The 19,724-nt window shown below is 38.4% G+C and overlaps 1 protein-coding gene across 4 annotated transcripts in view; it reads right to left on the bottom strand.

Annotated features, from left to right (window-relative positions):
• Positions 6,385–19,724, bottom strand: part of LOC109715213 (cytochrome b-c1 complex subunit 7-2-like) — a 20,795-nt gene continuing 7,455 nt past the window's right edge. For all 4 annotated transcript variants that reach the window (XM_020240115.1, XM_020240114.1, XM_020240113.1 and 1 more), the window contains exons 4-5: positions 8,535–8,582; positions 6,385–6,735 (exon numbers count right to left, since the gene is read on the bottom strand). In XM_020240115.1, the coding sequence (XP_020095704.1) occupies positions 6,667–6,735; positions 8,535–8,582 (117 nt within the window). In that variant the 3' untranslated portion in view covers positions 6,385–6,666. The remainder of the gene's footprint in view (positions 6,736–8,534; positions 8,583–19,724) is intronic.

Genomic DNA, 19,724 nt, shown 5'->3' with positions numbered 1-19,724 from the left:
AGGGAGGGTGTGGAGAACTCCCCTACCTCTTCTCCTGCTGCTGTGAAGCTCAGGGAAGCCCTAAGGGGCGTGGGGTTACTAATAGGAGGCTACAAACGCGAAAAACCCCCTGTAGTTTCATTCTGCACGAAACTGCTTCCTTATACCGGTACACGGGTCCTTGTACTGGTACAAGGACCACGAAAATGCAAACCCGAGGCTCGGGTTGCGGGGTCTGCGGCTCTGTACCGGTACAAGCCCGATGGCTGTACTGGTACAACCATCAACCTTGTACCGGTACAAGACCAGTCTTGTTCCGGTACAAGCTCTGCTGCAGGCTACCCGAGAGCTGACCAAGGTCCAATCTTTTTGGGCTTTTGGCACCAGCTTAAAACCACAATTCTCGGGATGCGAGCCATAGGTCGGAATACTGTCTACGACCTTCCAAAAAGTTTGAAAAAGCTCGACACACAGATCAAACACTCGAACCTCGCAATTTGCAAAGGTCCAGTGTGTTACATGAAGGCTGAGCACAAGTGTACCTTGACGAGATTGTGCGACTCCATGGGGTACCTACATCGATAGTATCGGATCGAGACACTCGGTTTGTGTCTCACTTTTGGAGGAGTCTACAGGGCGCCCTAGGCACCCGACTGGACTTTAGCACTGCTTTCCACCCTCAGAGTGATAGGCAGTCGGAGCGCACCATTCAGACTTTAGAGGATATGCTTCGAGCATGTGTGATAGACTTTCAGGGTGGATGGTCGCAGCATCTACCGATGGCGGAGTTTGCTTATAATAACAGTTATCAAGTAAGCATCAAGATGGCGCCCTTCGAAGCACTTTATGGACGGAAGTGTAGATCGCCACTTCATTGGAGTGAAGTTGGCGAGAGATTGGCATTAGGCCCTGATGTGCTCCAGGAAGCTGAGGACAAAGTTCGAATTGCTCGGGAGCGACTTCTGACGGCGCAGAGTAGACAGAGGAGCTACGCCGACCGACGACGGCGAGATTTGGAGTTCCAAGTTGGAGACCATGTTTTCTTAAAGGTTTCGCCGACTAGAGGGATCAAGAGATTTGGGATTCGGGATAAGTTGAGCCCCCGTTTCATTGGACCATATGAGGTTTTGGAACGTGTGGGCCCGGTAGCATATCGATTTGCTCTACCACCGAACCTATCGGGCGTGCACAACATCTTTCATGTATCGGTCCTTCGGAAGTATGTCTTCGATCCGACTCATGTGTTTGATCCTACACCTGTGGAGTTGCGGGGCGACTTGAGCTTCGAGGAGCAACCAGTGAGGATTTTGGCTCGCGAGCTGCGGAAACTGCGGAATCGGAATATTCCGTATGTGAAAGTTTTTTGGAGCAACCACGGGGAGCGGGAGGCCACGTGTGAGCTAGAGAGCGCACTGCGGGAGCGCTATCCCCATCTTTTTCAGATGGAGCTTTCAGGTATGTGTTGTTGCTTTGAGTTTCGCAGACGAAACTCCTTTTTAGGAGGGGTGAATGTAGCACACTGGACTTTTGAAAATTGTGAGGTTCGAGTGTTTGATATGGATCCTGAACTTTTCCACATTTGATGGAAGGTCGTTGATGGTATTCCGACCTAAGAGTTCGATTCCTGGAGTTTTGACATTGTCCTGAGAGTTTTCATTCTCAGGGACCGGTCCCTGGCTGGGAGAGACCGGTCCCCTCAGCACAGTGTCGCGGCCAGATTCAAGCAACCGATCCCCGGCTGTGAGAGACCGGTTCTCGAACACGTGTTTTGCGAGAAAGGTCCGAGAGACCGGTCCCTGGCAGGGAGAGACCGGTTCCCGAACGTTGGTTCTGCAGGGCAGGCTGAGAGACCGGTCCCAGGTATCGGGGAGACCGGTCCCTCAGCACTAAAACTGCCCAGACCGGGCAGTGTACAGGTTGCATTTTTGAGGGACCTAGGTGGATTTTGTTACATTAGAAGGCTTTTAGAGCCTTTCTCTTCTCTCTTCATCTCATTTTCTCCCCTTCACACCCACTCTAGAGAGAGAAAGAGAAGGAGAAGAAGGAGAAGAAGGAGAAGGAGAGGAGAGGAGCTTACTTGGAGGCCTTGGAGCATCATCTTCTTCCTCATTTCTCACCTTTGGTGGATTGGAGCTTGCGGTTGGAGCTTTGTCGAGGATCAAACTTCAACCCTACTTGGTTTTGAGCTTGGATTGGAGCTTCTCTTGAGGTTGGTAGCTTGTATTTCCCATTTAATACAAGTTTTTCTAGATTTTACTACATGAAACCATAGATTTTGGGATTTAGGGTTTATTTTGGGGATTTTTTATTTGGGGGCTTTGAAACCTAATTAATGGGTTTAGAACCTTTATTTAGGTTGGATTTGAAGAACTCTAACTCCCATTTAGAGCTTGAGAGAGGATTTCTTCACCTAGGTGAGTTTTTCTCCACCTTAGCCTATGTTGCTTATTGATTGAGCTTAGAGTTGATCGTAAGGTTTGTTTGATACTTGTTCCTACATCCATAGGGTGCTAGGAGGCTATTGGACGCTTTCGTCGGAGCTTACGAAGGGTTTCGTTAACCTTTGGTGGGTTTGGCTTCATTGAAGTGGGAGGAAATACCTCCTATGCGGTTAAATATTTTCGTATACACTAAATACATGCATATTCATGTTAAATGGAATTTATGTGAAATTTAGAATGCTTAAAATCCCTATATTATGCATCATGAAAAATTGACTCTATGTTGTAGAGAGAAGAATATGCGTTGTTAGTCTGCATGAGTTTAATGTTCTAATGAATGATGTAAGATCATATTTCTTGTGTGGAAAATGATTAGAATGACAAGCTTTTAGACTTATTATTCACATTGGGACGTAGTAAGCAAAAGTGTCATAAAGGGGCACATGAACTAGAAAATTGTTGAACTGCAACTTAGAAACATGATGATAGGCCATTGGAAATCTACTATATTCCATGTTTTAGACATGATGACATAGAGATAGGCCATTGAGACAGTTACTATATTCCGTATTTTAGACACGATGACATAGAGGCAGGCTTTTGGGACATGTGCTGTATTCCGGGTTTTAGATCCGATGAAACAGTGATGAACCACTGGGACCTGAGACGGACCTATTTGCTTGCATGCCATTGTGCTCATTCGCACATACTTGTGAGGGTCGCTCCCTATAAGTCGGCACTTCGGAGTTAGCCATCGCGACATATACTCGTTCGTGCAGGATTGGGCACCGAAATAGGATGCCGTGGGGGAGGCTCATTCCTAGAGTGGGAATGTTGACTACCACGGGGCCATTAAGTACGGCGCAAGCCGAACTACCCTCGGGTAGGTCCTACAGGATTGGATCATGGATGACTTAGCATACCAACTGGACATTGACTAGAATAGTAAACAAAACATTTTACTATTTAGCTTGTAGACATCATGCTAGTGACACTTGGTGCATTCATGTTAGAATAGTCCTTTTATTACTTATGCAATTCATACTAAATAGAGATATCATGTTGTAGTAAGTTACATGTTTACTCACATATCGATTCTATTGCTTTTGTTGTTGCTTACCTGTTTAGCTCTTTTGGGCCTAGTGGTGCTTTCACTGAAGTCAGTAATTGCCCACTGGGAACTATTATTTAATAGTTCTCACGCCCCCTATTTTATGTTTTCTTTTTAGAGCCCTCTGCACCGGCGGAGGCACAGGATCGCGGCAAGGAAATCGCTAGCTAGATAGCGAGGATTTACTGTTGCTTAGGTGGTTTTCTCTCTTTTTGTTATAGTTAAGAGAGAGAGAGAGAGAGAATGAGGTTTTGTATCCATATATAGAGACCACCTATGTATTTACTTATAGCTCTTGTTTCGAGATTCCTCTTGTACTACTTTATATTTTCATCTAGTGGATTTTAGTTTTATGGTTCTTATCCTCTATTGTAGCATCTATAAATACTTGCTCTGATACTCCTAAATGTTTTCTTTTTACTGCTTCCTTTATCGTTTGGTTTTAGACGCCTTATATGTTTTAGGGGATAACTTCAAAAACCCCCCCTGTGGTTTCTAACTTTCTCACTTTAGTACCCTGTGGTTTAAAGTGTATCAATTTGCCCCCTGTGGTTTCGTTTTTCTCCTTTTTTTTATCAATTTTATTATTTTTTTTCTCAAATCAGTAACAAAATTAAAATTAAAGGGTACTAAAGTAAATATTCGGTAAATCTAGATGAATATCTGATATTTTTTTGCATATAATTTAACGAAATATTAAGAAAAAAGCTATAGAAAAAATAAAAACAAAACCACATGGGGGCAAATTAATACACTTTAAACCACAGGGTACTAAAGTGAGAAAGTTGGAAACCACAGGAGGGATTTTTGAAGTTTTTCCATGTTTTAGACATATGGATACGCGCCGGGCAGGCTTCCGCTGGGTCCTGGGGCGTGACATTAACTTTATCAAGTAGAGGCATGACTTAAAAATGAATTGGTTTAATTTACTTGTTATCCTGATGTTTGCTTACATATTGTAATTTATCATGCCTCAGTTGACCTAGTAGTGTATTTCGCCACTCTCGATGACTTACCCACTAGGAACTATTGTTTAATAGTTCTCACCCCCATTAGTTGTTGGTTTTTGTGTTTCAGAACCTTCCGCAGTAAGAGAGGCTGGGGATCATAGCAAGGGGTTAGCGCTTAGCTAGAGCCTCTGCGGTATTTTCATAGTTGGACTCGTCGACATTTTTCTTTTCGTTGATAGTTGAAAGATATATTATATATTTGTTTAGAGATCTACTAGTTTTCCTTTGGATCAATTGTATTCTTATTGTATATCGTGTGGATGCTAATGTTGTAGACGTTTAGTGGTTTTATTTACTCGCTCTGATAACCTTGTTAAGAATCTATTCTTGTTTCTTCTTCATTTTTGTAGATGCCTTGTGTGCATCGGAGGGTATTTGGTGTACACGACGGGTCTGTGCATGCGTCGGATAGGCTTCCGTTGGGGCCCGGGCGTGACAACGGTAGGGAGGAAATCAAGGTGGGCGTGGATGGAAAGGTAGAAAAGGCAACCGGGGTGAAGGCGAGACGGCGGAGGAGAGCAAGGGGGTGTTTGTTGGCGCGGACGGAGATGTGGGTGAGGGTGAGGCAGTGGATCAGGGCGAGGCGGTGAGGCGGAGGAGGGCGAAGCACAGTAGAGAGGGCAGAGAGTATTTTTGACAAAAAAAAATATTTTATAACGGAATCCTAACGGATCACTAACAGTAGGGAGTGAAGTGAACATTTTTCATTTTATAAAGTGACAAAGTGTAGATTTTTAAATGAGAGGAAAGAAAGTGAAAAATTGAATTTTGACAAATAGATTTTCTATAATTCAGCCAAATTTTCTTTTTCACAAAAACAAAGAAATCCAACAATACCGAACAAGCCATCAAATGAAGCTTGCTTTGTTTTCTTTATTTTAAGCTTAACGCTAATGCAATTAACTGTGTCACGAGAGAGACCGTATTGTTTAAAAACAAAGAAACATGCATTACCAGACAATGGAATATAAGCATCAGAAGAATTAAAAAAGGGAAAAATAAAAAAAAATTAAAAAAAATAAAAAACCCAAAGAAGAAGAAAGAAAGGTATAACCAGATACTTTATTAAAGAATATAACAGAGGCCGAACAATTTCAAATACATTTTCTTTTTTTTTCTTTTTTTTTTTACCGTTCAGTGACAAAATTTTAAACGCCCTAACACTATTTTAAAGAATTAAAGTAGGCAACCACTCTAGAAACATAAGATGTGTCGTTAAGAAAAATTAACTAGAAAAAAGGAAAAAAGAACACAACCGACTACAGCTTTTCTTGATCCTACCAAAACACAACATGGAAACCAGCTTAAGCACAAAAAAGCTTTTCCAGCGTCCCTCATGAAGAATGCAACTCAGCCAGAGAACTCAAAATCATCAAAATTAGCTCAAATTCCGTGAATACACAGCGTGGAAAAGCATGTTTCGCTCGAAAGTTTTGTACACTTGCATGTAAAAAGATATAAGGCTCCAGCTTCAACATTCGAAAAAGACAGTAATATAAAATCAAGTACAAGTTGGCATTGGAGTCTCGCAAATTCATTTTGTCAATCAGTAACTTCGCTAGTTTGTTGCTAAGGGAAAAGCCAAGCAGTAGAAAAACCAGTCAATAATACAGTGACTAAACTAATTATTATTATTATTATTATAGATCAAGAAAGGGGGTGAAAAAAATACATTCTGGAGGCAATTGCCTATGTACTGCTATAAAGTTCCCACCTTTCATATCCACCCTCAAAAATATCTGTTATCTAATATATGACATCAATCAATGGATATCAATAATGGAATTGCACGCAGATAGTGATAAGCTTGGGAAACCAAGAAAAAAAACTACATGCATGCCACTAAAAGCAAAAATATAGGTGTTATCATGGGTAGCTCCAAAAAGATCCTTTAAAGTCTCCACTTAGTAGAGTCTTGCAAGAATAATGAACAGATATATACATGCTGCGTCATAGAGGTCTACAGAAATTCAAGGAATGCAGATAGACTGATGATTTACGAGAGACAAGAAGGAAATCATCAAAATAATAGTTCAGATGAGACACATGTTCCAGCATTATTCACTGCATCTTATTTCATCTTTACTAGAATTCAGAAACAAAGAAAGCACATCACAGAGACACTTCAAGGAATGGTCCGCTGGTAGAGAGGCAGAGCCCCCAATGCCTCTCGCTCGGCCCTCTCCTTCTTCACCTGCAATAAAGTGAGAAACAATTTGAGCAAAGAATCAACAAACCCCAAATCATGACCAGCCGAAAAAAAAGAGAAAATTGTAACTAGATGACAGCTTCCACCTCAGTCTTGCGCATGAGACCGAACACCAGAACAGATAAAAAATATGATAAGAAATAGGATGAGTAGAGAAACCACAACAAACAAAGAAACAGCACATCGCATGGACATGGACATGGACAGGGATGTTGAATGGATTTCAATGCTGAAAACAGGAAGTGGGTGTCAAATATATCCATATTTGTTCTAAAGGTATAAATATAACTCTATGCAGAATCATGGAAAGATATAGAACAAACAAATAAGAGATCTGCACAAGAAATATGGAAATATAGACATTATTAAGGATCCAAAATATAGTTTGAATTATTCCGTAAATGGATATGCATTCAAATAGAGTGCCCAACCCATATTCTCATTTGAATTAAGTTCTTATCTAGATTAAAGTATGCAAAAATGGAGTGAGTCCAGATTCAACCTGGATAAAAATTTAAATCCATACGTATCAAAATTCAGATTTTGAGGCTGGATCGAGCGCATATTATTATTTAACTTATATCTTACCTCTACCGTCCTTGCTTCACAATCCTCACCCTTTAAAGACTTCTCACGAAAAGGACAGCAAGAGAATGCGAACAAAGTACATGTTTTAATAGAGACATTAAGAGAAAGAAGATAACTAATACCTTCAAACTCGCAACAATGTTCTGAAAACAGTATATATGGCAGCATATGCAGTTCAGAGCACCTTCCACCATATGATAGGTGGTGCATTACACTGGGGAACCTATCACCATACTAGATAAACAAGAAGCTTTAAAAGGAGAGAGAGAGAGAGAGAGAGAGAGAGAGAGAGAGAGAGGGAGGGGGAGTTTTGTGAATCTAGCTTAGGTAAAAAGAGTTTGGTACGTTTAAATATAAGAGATTTCTGATAGCTAATAAGTGAGATGATTATTGTGGAGTGACAAATAGCCTTACTGTTAGGAAAAATATGCTAATTTTTTACTATATATGCTTGCTAAACTTAAGCATGTCTCTGAGAGAACTAATTTTTTTAATTTTTTACAATTAAATATACATTTCCTATTAATTTAATATCTGAACCGCATATGCATCTACATACAGCATTTGCAAATGCAATGGGTCAACTGCCAGCCAGCATAATATATACCAATATTTAGATCATTGCGTAGCAATCTAGGACTCCTTAGTTCCTCGTAGATTGGCAACTACTGCAGACTGTAAATAACTAAATATATAAATCATTTTAGACAGAAAGGAGTACAAAATAGTGCAGCCGTGCAAGGGAGGATATGGAACTGAAAATGGAAGAAAGAAATTTTGTTTTTTTATACTATAAGAGAAAATGGACTTTGTCGTCCACAAGTCTCTTAAACTGATCAGGGATAAAATTAACAAAAGGAATATGCATCAAGGAGGACAACATGAGAGACTATCATGTGAAGAAAATATCAAGGTACAAATACAACATCAAAAAAAAATTTAGGGACCAGTATGCAGAAAGCCTTCACATAAAATGAGTACCGAATTTCACTAGAAGAACATACGAGGTCAAACTATCATACCTACCATAAACAACACAAAATAGATGGGGCAAAAATAATACAAAGTAGTTCGGAAACACCGTTTTTCAGTTTTACAGTTACAAAGACGAGGGTTTCTCCTGCTATCTTGTATGCTTGCATGATGCACGGCAAGTGAATGTAAACCAAATGCAACAGTAAGAACCTGTGACTTACCAGAGCCAACATATCACCAAGATAGCCTCTGAATGGTGTCTGCAGTGCCTGTTGACAGAAGGTAAATAAACATTTTAGTCTTCTTAACTGGATTAATTTTAAGAAGCCTAATAGTATGTATCCAAATCACTAAACCACGAAACCAAACTACTGTGGATTTTCTTAAAGACTAAACGCCACCTAATAATTTCATCGAACTGTTGTTATCTTAGCAAAATAGAACAGGCAGGACAATTTGATCAAATAATGACAGATAAGAAGAAAGTTAAACGTCGTAAAGCGTGTATAACCAACCTCCTTTGCAGAGGGTGTATAGCCTACTTAACCAATAAGTATCATGAATAGTTAAGATATTCCAAAGCAAGAGGCAACCACACTCGGCTATGCTGGTGATAGATTTTTCCCTTTTTTTAAGTGATAAAACAGGACAAAAACCTACCTGTTTTAAGGTATTATTTATTTTCCACATAAAAGGTGACTAAAAATTAAGCATCACTACCGCTAGATCCATACCATACAATTACAATGTAAATTGCATCTCCCGGATAAGGCAGACAAACAAAGAGTTGTATCTTGCTGGTTTTGATTAAGTATTATCATTTTTAAATGTCTAAAGCAAGAAAATAATATATTTAGCAAACTAATAGTAATTGTGCTGTACAAAACAGATTGAGTATTAAACCAAAAGACTATTCGGCTTTTAAGCCATTGGGTCAAATTAAGGATAACATAATAACATAGCCTACTTCCAAGATGCCAAGCAGCCAAATGTGCAGCATATGGCTCACTGGCATTGGAGTGAAAGTGGTGTTTAGTGATTAACAAGGAACAATGTTCCGACTATAAATCGAAGAAACGATTAAACAAAAAAATGGAGAAAAGATAATTAGAATGGGAAGCGGCTTATGGCTTAGGACATGTCAGTACATTGAGAGGATAAAAATAAAAGAACTTGAGGTAATTAAATGGAAATTTAAAAAAGAGAGAGAAAAAGAAAGACTTAAGGAAAAAAGGCAAAAAGAAAAATAAAAGAAAAGAGATAAATTTTCATACAGCTGCAGATTTGGAAGTATGAGATAATAAATCATCAAAGTTTATACAGCAGTGTGGAATTGAAAAGTCATGAATGTGGAGTATCTCTTCCATGGTATGGTGCAAGGTCGATTCCTCAGCCTGGGCTGCAGAGCTTGATCAGCCTGGGCTGCAGAGCTTGATGTGGCCTGCTTCAGAAGCTGGTGAACAAGTGCACTGTGTGCAAGTGGCTGGGCAGTTAGGTCCAACAAACAAGGCAGCAGGAATAGAGGACTTTAGAACTCTAACAGAAGATATAAAAAGGATAGAAACGAGAGAAACGAGAGAAAAGGAGGAACTGAAGAAGAGAGTGAGAAGGAAGAGGTGAGGTACATGGCATATGGCTGTCTTATGAGAAAGAGAAAGCGGTATTGGGGTCACACCTTATATTCACTTTCCAATTTAAATGACTCCCAACACTTTGAAAACATGGGTATAATTGAATTTATTCGAACTAAGAAACTTCAAACATTAACCGAGGCCTTTCTGGCCTGGCGAGGGTATAGTGTTTCAAGGAAGTACTATCTGAGTAGTGTTATTCAAAAAGGCACTAACAGCTTCTTCATCGAATATCTTCTAACATTTTTTTTTGAAACAAATGCACAAGCTCCTAATTGGAGTTTTCGCCTTTGGGCTTCGATATCAGATATGTGCTTTCCGACATAGTAGAAGCTTCAAACTATTTAAATTGCCAAATACTTTATTAGAGGTGATGAGGCTAAAAGCTAAAGTGGAAGCTAGATGAAACAACTCTAATATCCCTAAGATTGAAGGATTTATCCTCATTTCCAAAGAACTCGGGACTAAAAGACCTTAAATCTAAATAAATAGAAACCAACCAAAGTACACGTATGCTGTTTGGTTGGATGTAATTGTAAATGCAATGCACTTGGAAATGCGTGCAGTTGAAAATGTAACAGTTGTAATTACAACAAAGTTGTAACTACACCGAGCTTGTTTGGTTTTATGCAGTTGCAATTTGTCAACATTGATTAAAAAAGCACGCCCTAGGTGCGCGTCCTAGGCGCTAGGCTCCAAGGCCAGCGCCTAGGCAGCCTCTAGGCGGGCGCCATGGCCAAGGTGCGCGCCTAGGGGGCCTAGGCGCCAAGGCGCAAGGCGCCAACAAGGCGCGCCTGAGAGAGTTTAACAAAAAAGGGTTTGGATCCATTTTTAATGGGTTTGGATCTAGTTTTTATGGGTCTAACAGGTTGAAATATTTAAAATAAAATCCAAAACCTAAACTAAACCGTAAACTAAATCCCTTTCCTCTGTTCGCTCGCCCTCACCTCCCGCTCGCCCGCTCTTCCCGCTCGCCCTCTCCTCCCGTTCGCCCTCTCCGGCTGTCGGCTGTCCCTGGAGCTCCCTCTCCGGCTGTCCGCTGCTTCTCGAACTTCCTCCCTGCTTCTTCGACTTCCTCTTTGTTTCTTCAGAGGTTTTTTTGTCTCTCCCTTGTCCTTTCTCTAGTTTCTCTCTTAGTTTTTTGTGTATATTTCTCTCTCTTTTTTTTTAAGCAATGTTTTTTATGCCTTTTTTTGAAGTAGAATTTTTGTTTAATTTTTTAAAAAAACAACATTTTATTTTACCTTGATAAGTTGATAAGATGAACATTTTTAAAAGTAAAAAACTCCTTGAAAATAAAAAATGATCATACATATTTGCCGAATTGCAGTTTAACATTTTTGAATGGATTCGAAAGCAACCGAAAGAGATCCTGCATGGAAGTATGTTCATTTAGCAGATAAGAAAGTTAAAAATGATCTTACTTGTAATTTTTGTGGAAAAGTAACAAGAGGAGGGATTTACCGAGCAAAGCAACATATTGTTGGAGGTTTTCGAAATGCAAAAGCATGCGGGACATGTCCGCCGCATGTGAGAGAGGAAATAAAAGATTTTATGACGAAAAAAGTGGCAGAGAAACAACAAAATGAGTTCATGCCCGATTTTGAAGATGTAGATCACTTCGATGATAATGAAGAGGAAGATGATGTTGCGGAATTGAGCGCAAAAGGAAAAAGAATTCAAAGCAAAAGTAGCGGATGTAGTATTGGTAGTAGTAAAAGTGCACACAAAAAACCAAGGCAAAAGGGACCAATGGACTTGTATTTCACTCCCAATGCTGAGAAGGTAATTCAAGATAGAAAGGATGGAAAAATAAAACAAGCTACGATCAATGAAGTTTGTAGGAAAGAGTTGAGAGAAAAAGCGTGTAAGGAAGTAGCTAGATGGTTTCATGATGCAGGAATACCTTTCAATGCTGCTAATTATGATAGCTTTCATGTGGCGCTCGAATCTGTTGGACAATATGGCCCTGGTCTTAAGCCACCTTCTATGTATGAATTACGGGTTCCTTTGCTTCAAAAGGAGGTTCAACAAACGAAGAATTCAATGAATGGGCACATGGAGGAATGGGCCAAGACTGGATGTAGTATAATGTGTGATGGATGGACGGACAAGCGACAAAGGACCCTTATAAACTTTCTTGTAAATTCTCCAATGGGAACTGTGTTTATCGAATCTATTGATGCCTCCAATTACTCAAAAACTGGAGAAGAAATGTTCAAGTTATTGGACAACATGGTGGAGCATATTGGAGAGGCAAATGTCGTTCAGGTTGTGACTGATAGTGCATCGAATAATGTGTTGGCTGGTAAGAAATCTTGTATAAAGTATATTAATTTTGTTTCTGTATAAACTTTAATTTTACGTTATTATAAATTATATGAAATATTTCTTTAACTTGAAATATGTGTGCAATCTTAATAGGGAAATTATTGGAGGCAAAACGACCAAATTTATATTGGTCACCTTGTGCAGCCCATTGCATTGATTTGATGCTTGAGGACATTCGAAAGATGCCTGGGGTGCATAGAACAGTGAAAAGGGCAACAACATTGAGTGGTTTTATTTATGCCCGCACAGGCGTGGTTAACATGATGAGGCGTTTTACGGCCCAAAGAGACTTGCTTAGGCCTACTGTAACAAGATTTGCAACGGCCTTTCTTACCCTTCAACGGTTACATAAGCAAAAGAGCAACTTTAGAAAGATGTTCACATCGGATGATTAGACCAAAAGTAAATAGGCAAAGGAACAAGCGGGCAAAAATGCAGCTAGCATTATATTGATTCCCACATTTTGGACTAGCATTGTTTATATTCTTAAAATTTTTAGTCCTCTTGTTCGTGTGCTTCGACTAGTTGATGGTGAAAAAAGGCCAGCAATGGGCTATATTTACGAGGCTATGGACAGAGCAAAGGAAGCAATTGCCAAGTCTTTTAAAGAGGGGGAGGAGAAATATAGTGAAGTATTCAAGATCATTGATAATGGATGGCAATGCCAGCTTCATTGCCCTTTAATACAGTCGGTCATTTCTTGAACCCTGAATTTTTTTATTCAAATTTAGAAATTTACGGAGATGAGATTATGACCAGTTTATATCAAGCTTTGCAAAGATTGGTTTCAAGTGCTCAAGAGCAAGATAAAATATGCGATCAACTATGTGTATATCGTGAGGCACATGGTCTTTTCGGAACTAATATGGCAATTCGCCAAAGGAAAACAAAGTCACCGGGTATGTTAGTTCTATTACTCTATACTACTTAGTACTTATTAAATACTAATAGTATAGTAATATTATAAATCTATGCATTATGCATTTTAATAAATACATCATTAATTATTGTTAATATAATATTTGTATGGACAGTTGAATGGTGGAAATTGTTTGGATCATCAACACCAAACTTGCAAAAATTTGCAATTAGGGCTCTAAGCCTCACGTGTAGTGCTTCCGGTTGTGAGCGAAATTGGAGTGTATTTGAACATGTAAGTCATCAATATTAAATCATCTTATACAAGTATAGTTATGGTATTTCAGTATTTGATAGTTTTTAAGTTCTTAATTTAATAAAGTTGTTCGTTTCTTTTGCAGCTTCATAGTAAGAAAAGGAATAGGCTCACGCAAAAACGCTTAAATGATTTGGTGTATGTGAGGTACAATAGATCATTGAGGCGGCGTTATAAATTGCGTGACACTGTCGATCCTATCTCAATGAGTGAAATTGATGACAATAATGAATGGTTGATTGGAAAAATGGATGAAGACGACGATAATGAGAGAGAAGATGAGGATGTTTGGGAAGATGACACATTGACATAGAATATGGTAGCTAAAGCAGCAGGGGTGGATTAGCCTACCCATCATACTAGATCACGTAGTTCCACCAAGTACAATGATAAAGGAAAAGCATAAGCTTCATCTTCTCAATCGCGGAATATTAGTAAATTTATAAATGATGAAGAGCCTGATTTTGATGAGACTCTCAACACAGAAGATGAAGAAGAAAAAGACATTGGAGACGACAAATCAGACGAGGGAGAGGAGTATTCTTCATCAAGTGATGAAGATGATGGTTGATGATTAAAGAATGAGGATTGAGGACTAATTAACATTGCTAATATAACATATTTTGGCTTGGGGTTTTGAACACTTATCTTTCACATGATCATGATGCTTTTTTAATGTTTTTTGGCTTGAAACTTTAAACTTTTTAACTTTTATGCATATTACTTTTTTATGATCTTGTGCTTATAATTATATGCTTTTCACATCTAACTTTTCTATGTGTTTGTGAATTAATAGTTATCTTTATGCTGGCCTTTATTTTGAGATAAAAAGGTAATTTGTTCTTTACTTTTATCTATATTATTTGGGTAACTATAGAATATTTATTGTGGTAATATGATTTGGTGGTAACTTCTTGATTATTTACTTATTTCAAAATTTTATGGAAGTGTGCACCTGACCTCTCTCGGGCATGTGCCTGCGTCTTGCGCCTTGCGCCTAGGCTCCGACAGGCCTTTGCGCCTAGGTGCCCCTTCGGCTTTTTTAAACACTGCTTGTCAAGGACTCAGAATTTTCCACCCATTTGCTCCTTTGCAATCACTCAAGCTCCAAAGAATATTGCTGCCAAAGATTTTGCCAAAATCTTCTAGAACGATTTACAGATCTCGAGACTACAAATGTGAAAGCCGACGAGTCAAGTGTCCCTTAGGCCCCGTTTGGTTCGAGGGATAAGCAGGGATAACGAAAGTTATCCCCGCTATTCCGCCAAACGGGGTGAAATTTGGCCGGAATATTTTATCCCGGTCAAACCTCGCTATTCCTGATTATCCCGGAATAGCAAGGAATTTGCTATTCCACCATTTTGGTGGAAGAGTGTTATTCCAATGCTTAATTTCAAACTTAATTAAAATTATAAATTGAATTAAAACTAAAGTAAATAAATATAATATGTTATATATTATAATACATTATTTTTATTATAAAATTATTAATTGTACTATATTAATACATATTATTTATATTTAAATATTATAATAAAATTTTTAATAAATTATATTTAAATATTATAATAAATCCTTTTTATTAAATTTAAGTTTAAGTAGAATTTTAAAAAAATTTATAAATTTATTATAATAAATTATTTTTATTAATTGTTCCCACCCTTATTCTTATTTTAAAATTTTAAAAATTAAAAATTTAAATTTTTAAAATTTATAATTTATAATTTATAATCTCAAAATTAAAGTTTATAATTTTAAATTTTAAATTTTAAATTTTGATATTTTAAATTTTTGAAATTTAAAATTTTATTTTTTTATTTTTCAATCTTAAATTTCGATTCTATAAAGATGATTTAAAGTTTGAGATTTAAGGAGCTTAAATTCAATTTGTCCTGAATTTAAAATTTGAGATTTTAAAAATTTCAGAAGGGCGTTCATTTAAAAGTTGTTACTGTATAGCTTTTTAAAATAATTACATTTAAAATTTTAAACAGTGTGAAATCAGTCGTCAAAGCTGATAACGTAACTGATTTGCGGAGGAGAATGCGGTCAGCTGACTCCCATATATTCCAATAGTTGCATTTATCAAAAATTTGACTTATCTCTGTATTCCAATCGTTACCGCTAACAACCACGCTATTTTTGATATTTTAACCCATATTTTCATCCAAGCGTAAAACTTATCTAATCCATCCGCTTGTATACTTGCTCAAATTCGCAGCGTGATGGCGCTCTAGATAGGCTCTTCGGCTACTCCCGAGTAGTGGAATAGCAATTTTGGCGCTCTGACTCCCGATTGAAATTGAAACGATACCTTAGGTATTTTGCGTGATTATAACGTGCAGGATGTCTTGATTGCCCATGACGTAACGCATAAGTAGCATGTATGTGTGTTATTCTCAAGGCTTAATCGCTTATCTTGTGTTTATTGCTAGCCTACTGCGTTTATCTTACCTTGGACATTCATACTGCTAGCTCCTTACTTATCAGCGCATCAGGCTCTTATCTGTACTTGGTGGCACTGAGTTTCGATGCTTCTATTACTAGTTCTCCGTGTTGTTGCTATAGCTCTCTCTCTCTGATCGGTGCACCGTAATTTCCTGCTTGTTTACTTTTCGGCTTGCCCGTAGGCGCTGTGCCACTGGAGTGTTCGCATGACTTTGGGTAGACATGGTTTTTTATGTGTCTCGGTAACAAGTGTTCTCCCCTCCACCCTAGAGCCTATTTTTCAGGCGGTTGACATAGATTCAGGCGGCCTGACCGTATATGTTATTGATCGCCGTCGCCGTTAGTGCCGCACGAGCACGGACCCCCAGAGAAATGCGCTTTAGTGAGTTGTATTCTTCTCTTTTCAAGTAATAAAAAATTAAAATAAAGTACGTTTCCTCCAAACTCCGTCTTGTGACTTTGCTTATAGTGCACGCGGGTCGATGAGCCTTCGACCCAGCGTTATTGTCTAGAGCAGTTATCGAAGTGATGGTTCATTATCGCGCTTGCTTAGCATAGCATTTTCGGAGTGTAAAAGCTTGGGCACACTTTTAGAGCGTATTAGTAATAGAGGCTATATAGATGATGGGCTTCATGTTTATCTTGCTACATTTTGATGCCTGGGGATGTGTCTGGATTTTGTACTAAAGCCGTTTGTAGTCTAGGGAGATGGAGGTTTGGGCCTTACTTTTTTCTACCGCCTACGCATGGAGGGGTTTTTAATAAGAATAAAGGTTGTCTGCTTAAGATCTATATAGAGAAACGTTTTTCAAAAGATTTTGCGGATTATTGTGGCCTAGTTATATTTTAACGCAACGTAATGTGTCAATATGTTTTAATAAATCCCTGATGCGGATAGATGTATTGTGATTGATTTTGCTTCGACTATTTCAGATAGGAGAAGTGAGCGTTAAAATAAAATAAATGATATATATATATATATTAATAATTGATATATATCGTACTATATACTATTAGTAAATATTTGTGACTAATTTTATTAAAATTGTTTTAATTAGTAGGTTTTTAACATACAAAATTTCTGATACAATATTATCAATTTCAATGCTAAGTTTGTTAGCTGTGTATATAGACTAAACGATACTAAAAAAATGCTGTTCGTGTGTATTGGATCGAGCCGTGAAAGATACAGGGCGCGTGCTAACTCCACTTGTTTTTTGTGTGTATCAGTGGTTATAATATTACAACCTACATTTATTCAGATAATGTGGTGGGTAAAGTTAAGCTCTGCTTACACTAATAATATTCTGCGTAGGCCCGGTCCAGGTTTTGAAAAAAAAAAAAAATTATTCACGCCAAACGGCTTTCTCAGTTAATGTATCTCTTATACTGAAAAAGGTCTGTAACCACAACAGCCCCAATTTGGGTATTTTTTTTCTACTTTAAAGTGCAAACAATTACTAATGCATTAGTTTTTTATAGAGAAAGTAGCCGATAGTTATAAAAACAAGTAAGTTGCCACAACTGCAATTAAAAGTAAAATTAAATGTAGATAGGCCTGATTAATTAACTGTTCGGATATCGATAAGACTTTAATCATGTATTTGATTTGTATCTTCATTTTTGCGCATTATATAAGAGTTTTTTTTATTTGTGGCCGATAAAAATTTTTGGCCACCATTAGTTAATTTAAGTGACGATAAAAAATGTTTGACCACCAATAATTAATGTTTAAGTGCCCAATGATACTTTCGCGCAGGAAATGACATTTTTTGCCATATTTGTTAGCCGATAGTGATAATAAAAAAATTGATGACACATGATTAATAAATTAGAATAAAAATAAAATATTTAAACGTTTATCAAATAATGCTTAGATAGGGTGAAGGTGAAAAAGTTGTGCTTCAAAATTTGGCGGTATTGGAAGTAAAATGTGTCGAATACAGCATGATTCGACATTCTTAAACATAGATCATTTTGAAAGTTGGCTGCTAGGATGTTTAATTTTATTTTGATTAACATCTACTCAATGAAATTTTTTGATTATTTTATGTCTAGTTATTTATCAACGGTTAAAATGTATAAATTCGCGAAGGTGTCTTTATTTTAGGGGGTGTATAGCTATTAAGTGGTTGAGTATTGATGGTATTTTGAATAATTAATTAAATTTTAGGTATTATAGAGATAAAAGTAGATAAATTACAAGTTATTATATTAAATATTATTTGAATTTTTGAATTTTAAAGAAATTAATTCTATTAAATTTAAAATTAATTAATATTCATTACTTAATCTAAATTAATTTAAATTTGTTTAAAATTTAAATTAAATGTACGTAATTTTAATGCGAAATTAGACTCCCCCAAAAACAAATAATTATATGGATGCTGAGATGGAGGCCCGCAGTGAATTCGTGCAAATAAAAAAAGACAACAAAATCAAATTCTTCAAACGGCGAAACACCGAAACTCGGATACTGCGAAATTCGCGAAAGGCCCGATGCCGTTTCCGACAGCTGTCGACCTCCTCCTGCTCGTTTTCGCTAGTCCCCGGCTTTCCTGTTCTTCTTCACCCCAACTCTTTTCCTCTTTTCCCTTTCTTACAGTTGCCCAAGAAACGCATAGCATTTCTCTTCTCCTCTCTCTCTGGGTCCTATACCCTCCTTCGCTCCATGGAGGCGCAGAATTAAAATACAGCCAAACGAACTAGCACTGCCTATTCCATCGAGACGGTTCTAAGCTCCTGCAGTCGATAAAGGTCCGATCGCCGCTTCTATGCGTCACCGCGATAGCCCCCTACCACAACGCAATTCTGGTAAACCTAACCCTACTCCCAACCTCTCACTCGCAGACCCTAATCGCTCCTCTTCGGTCGTTCGTTATCTTGTTTCGACTCCAGAGGACGACTGGGATTTCCACAGAGGCGTTTCAGTGTCGAGGCACGCGCCGCCCACGTGATGGAAGGGCCGCGGCGCTGCTCACCGAGCGCCGGGATGCGGCGGTGCTGCGAAGGTTGGCCGAGATCGCGCTAAGCATGACCCAGCGTATACTTTAGACGCTAGTACCGCGCGCACCGCTGACTTCCGCCTACCTCGCCCGAGGCAGCCCTTGTCTGTTCCTCAGAGGCGGCGTCCTCGACGCGCAAGTAGCCCCGTCGACGCCCCTCCGCCGCCGCACCACTCGTGACAGACCGCGACGGTCGCCTGTCGCGCACAAGCAGCTTTCGTCTGCCTCACAGCGTAGGAATCTCAAATCGATTTCGCGCGGGCCCTAGATCTCGGGTGACGCACCGAGATGGTTTGGCGGCTCTGCACTCGCTGCTCCCGGATCGATTCTAGCGAGAACGTAAGCCAAGCCGCCTCATTTTGTATACAATCTGTTTGTCTTTGTTACTGTACATTGCATGTTCATTTTTTAATATTGCCCCTCTCAATAGCCTTGGCTTGTTAAATGAATTTCATTATAGTTTCATGAGAGGTAGTACTTCTTTTTGTTCTCTATGCTGCCGACAACAGTATTGCGAATCTATGGCCAACTCTTTAATAAGATATCAAATCTAAGTACACAGAAGAATTATTATCTCGCAATTATATACGCCTGAACAACGCTACTTCTTTATGACTTAAGATATTAAAAGTCTAAGGACTCCCAGTCATAGCGTATAAACTTTGTTAACTCGCGGTCTATCGCTAATCACCGATAATCATAATTAGTGAAGTTTTTTACACGGTAGAAGTAACAAGAGAAGTGTAGTTTTTCACAATAGTTTTGATAATAAGAAGAATATCATAAGAAATGCAGAAAAATCAAACCTATATATATAATTAC

Source organism: Ananas comosus, linkage group 9, assembly GCF_001540865.1.
Source record: "Ananas comosus cultivar F153 linkage group 9, ASM154086v1, whole genome shotgun sequence".
NCBI classification, from domain to species: domain Eukaryota; kingdom Viridiplantae; phylum Streptophyta; class Magnoliopsida; order Poales; family Bromeliaceae; genus Ananas; species Ananas comosus.
Note: the sequence above shows the minus strand (reverse complement) of the source record. Positions and strands in the feature narration are given on the sequence as shown.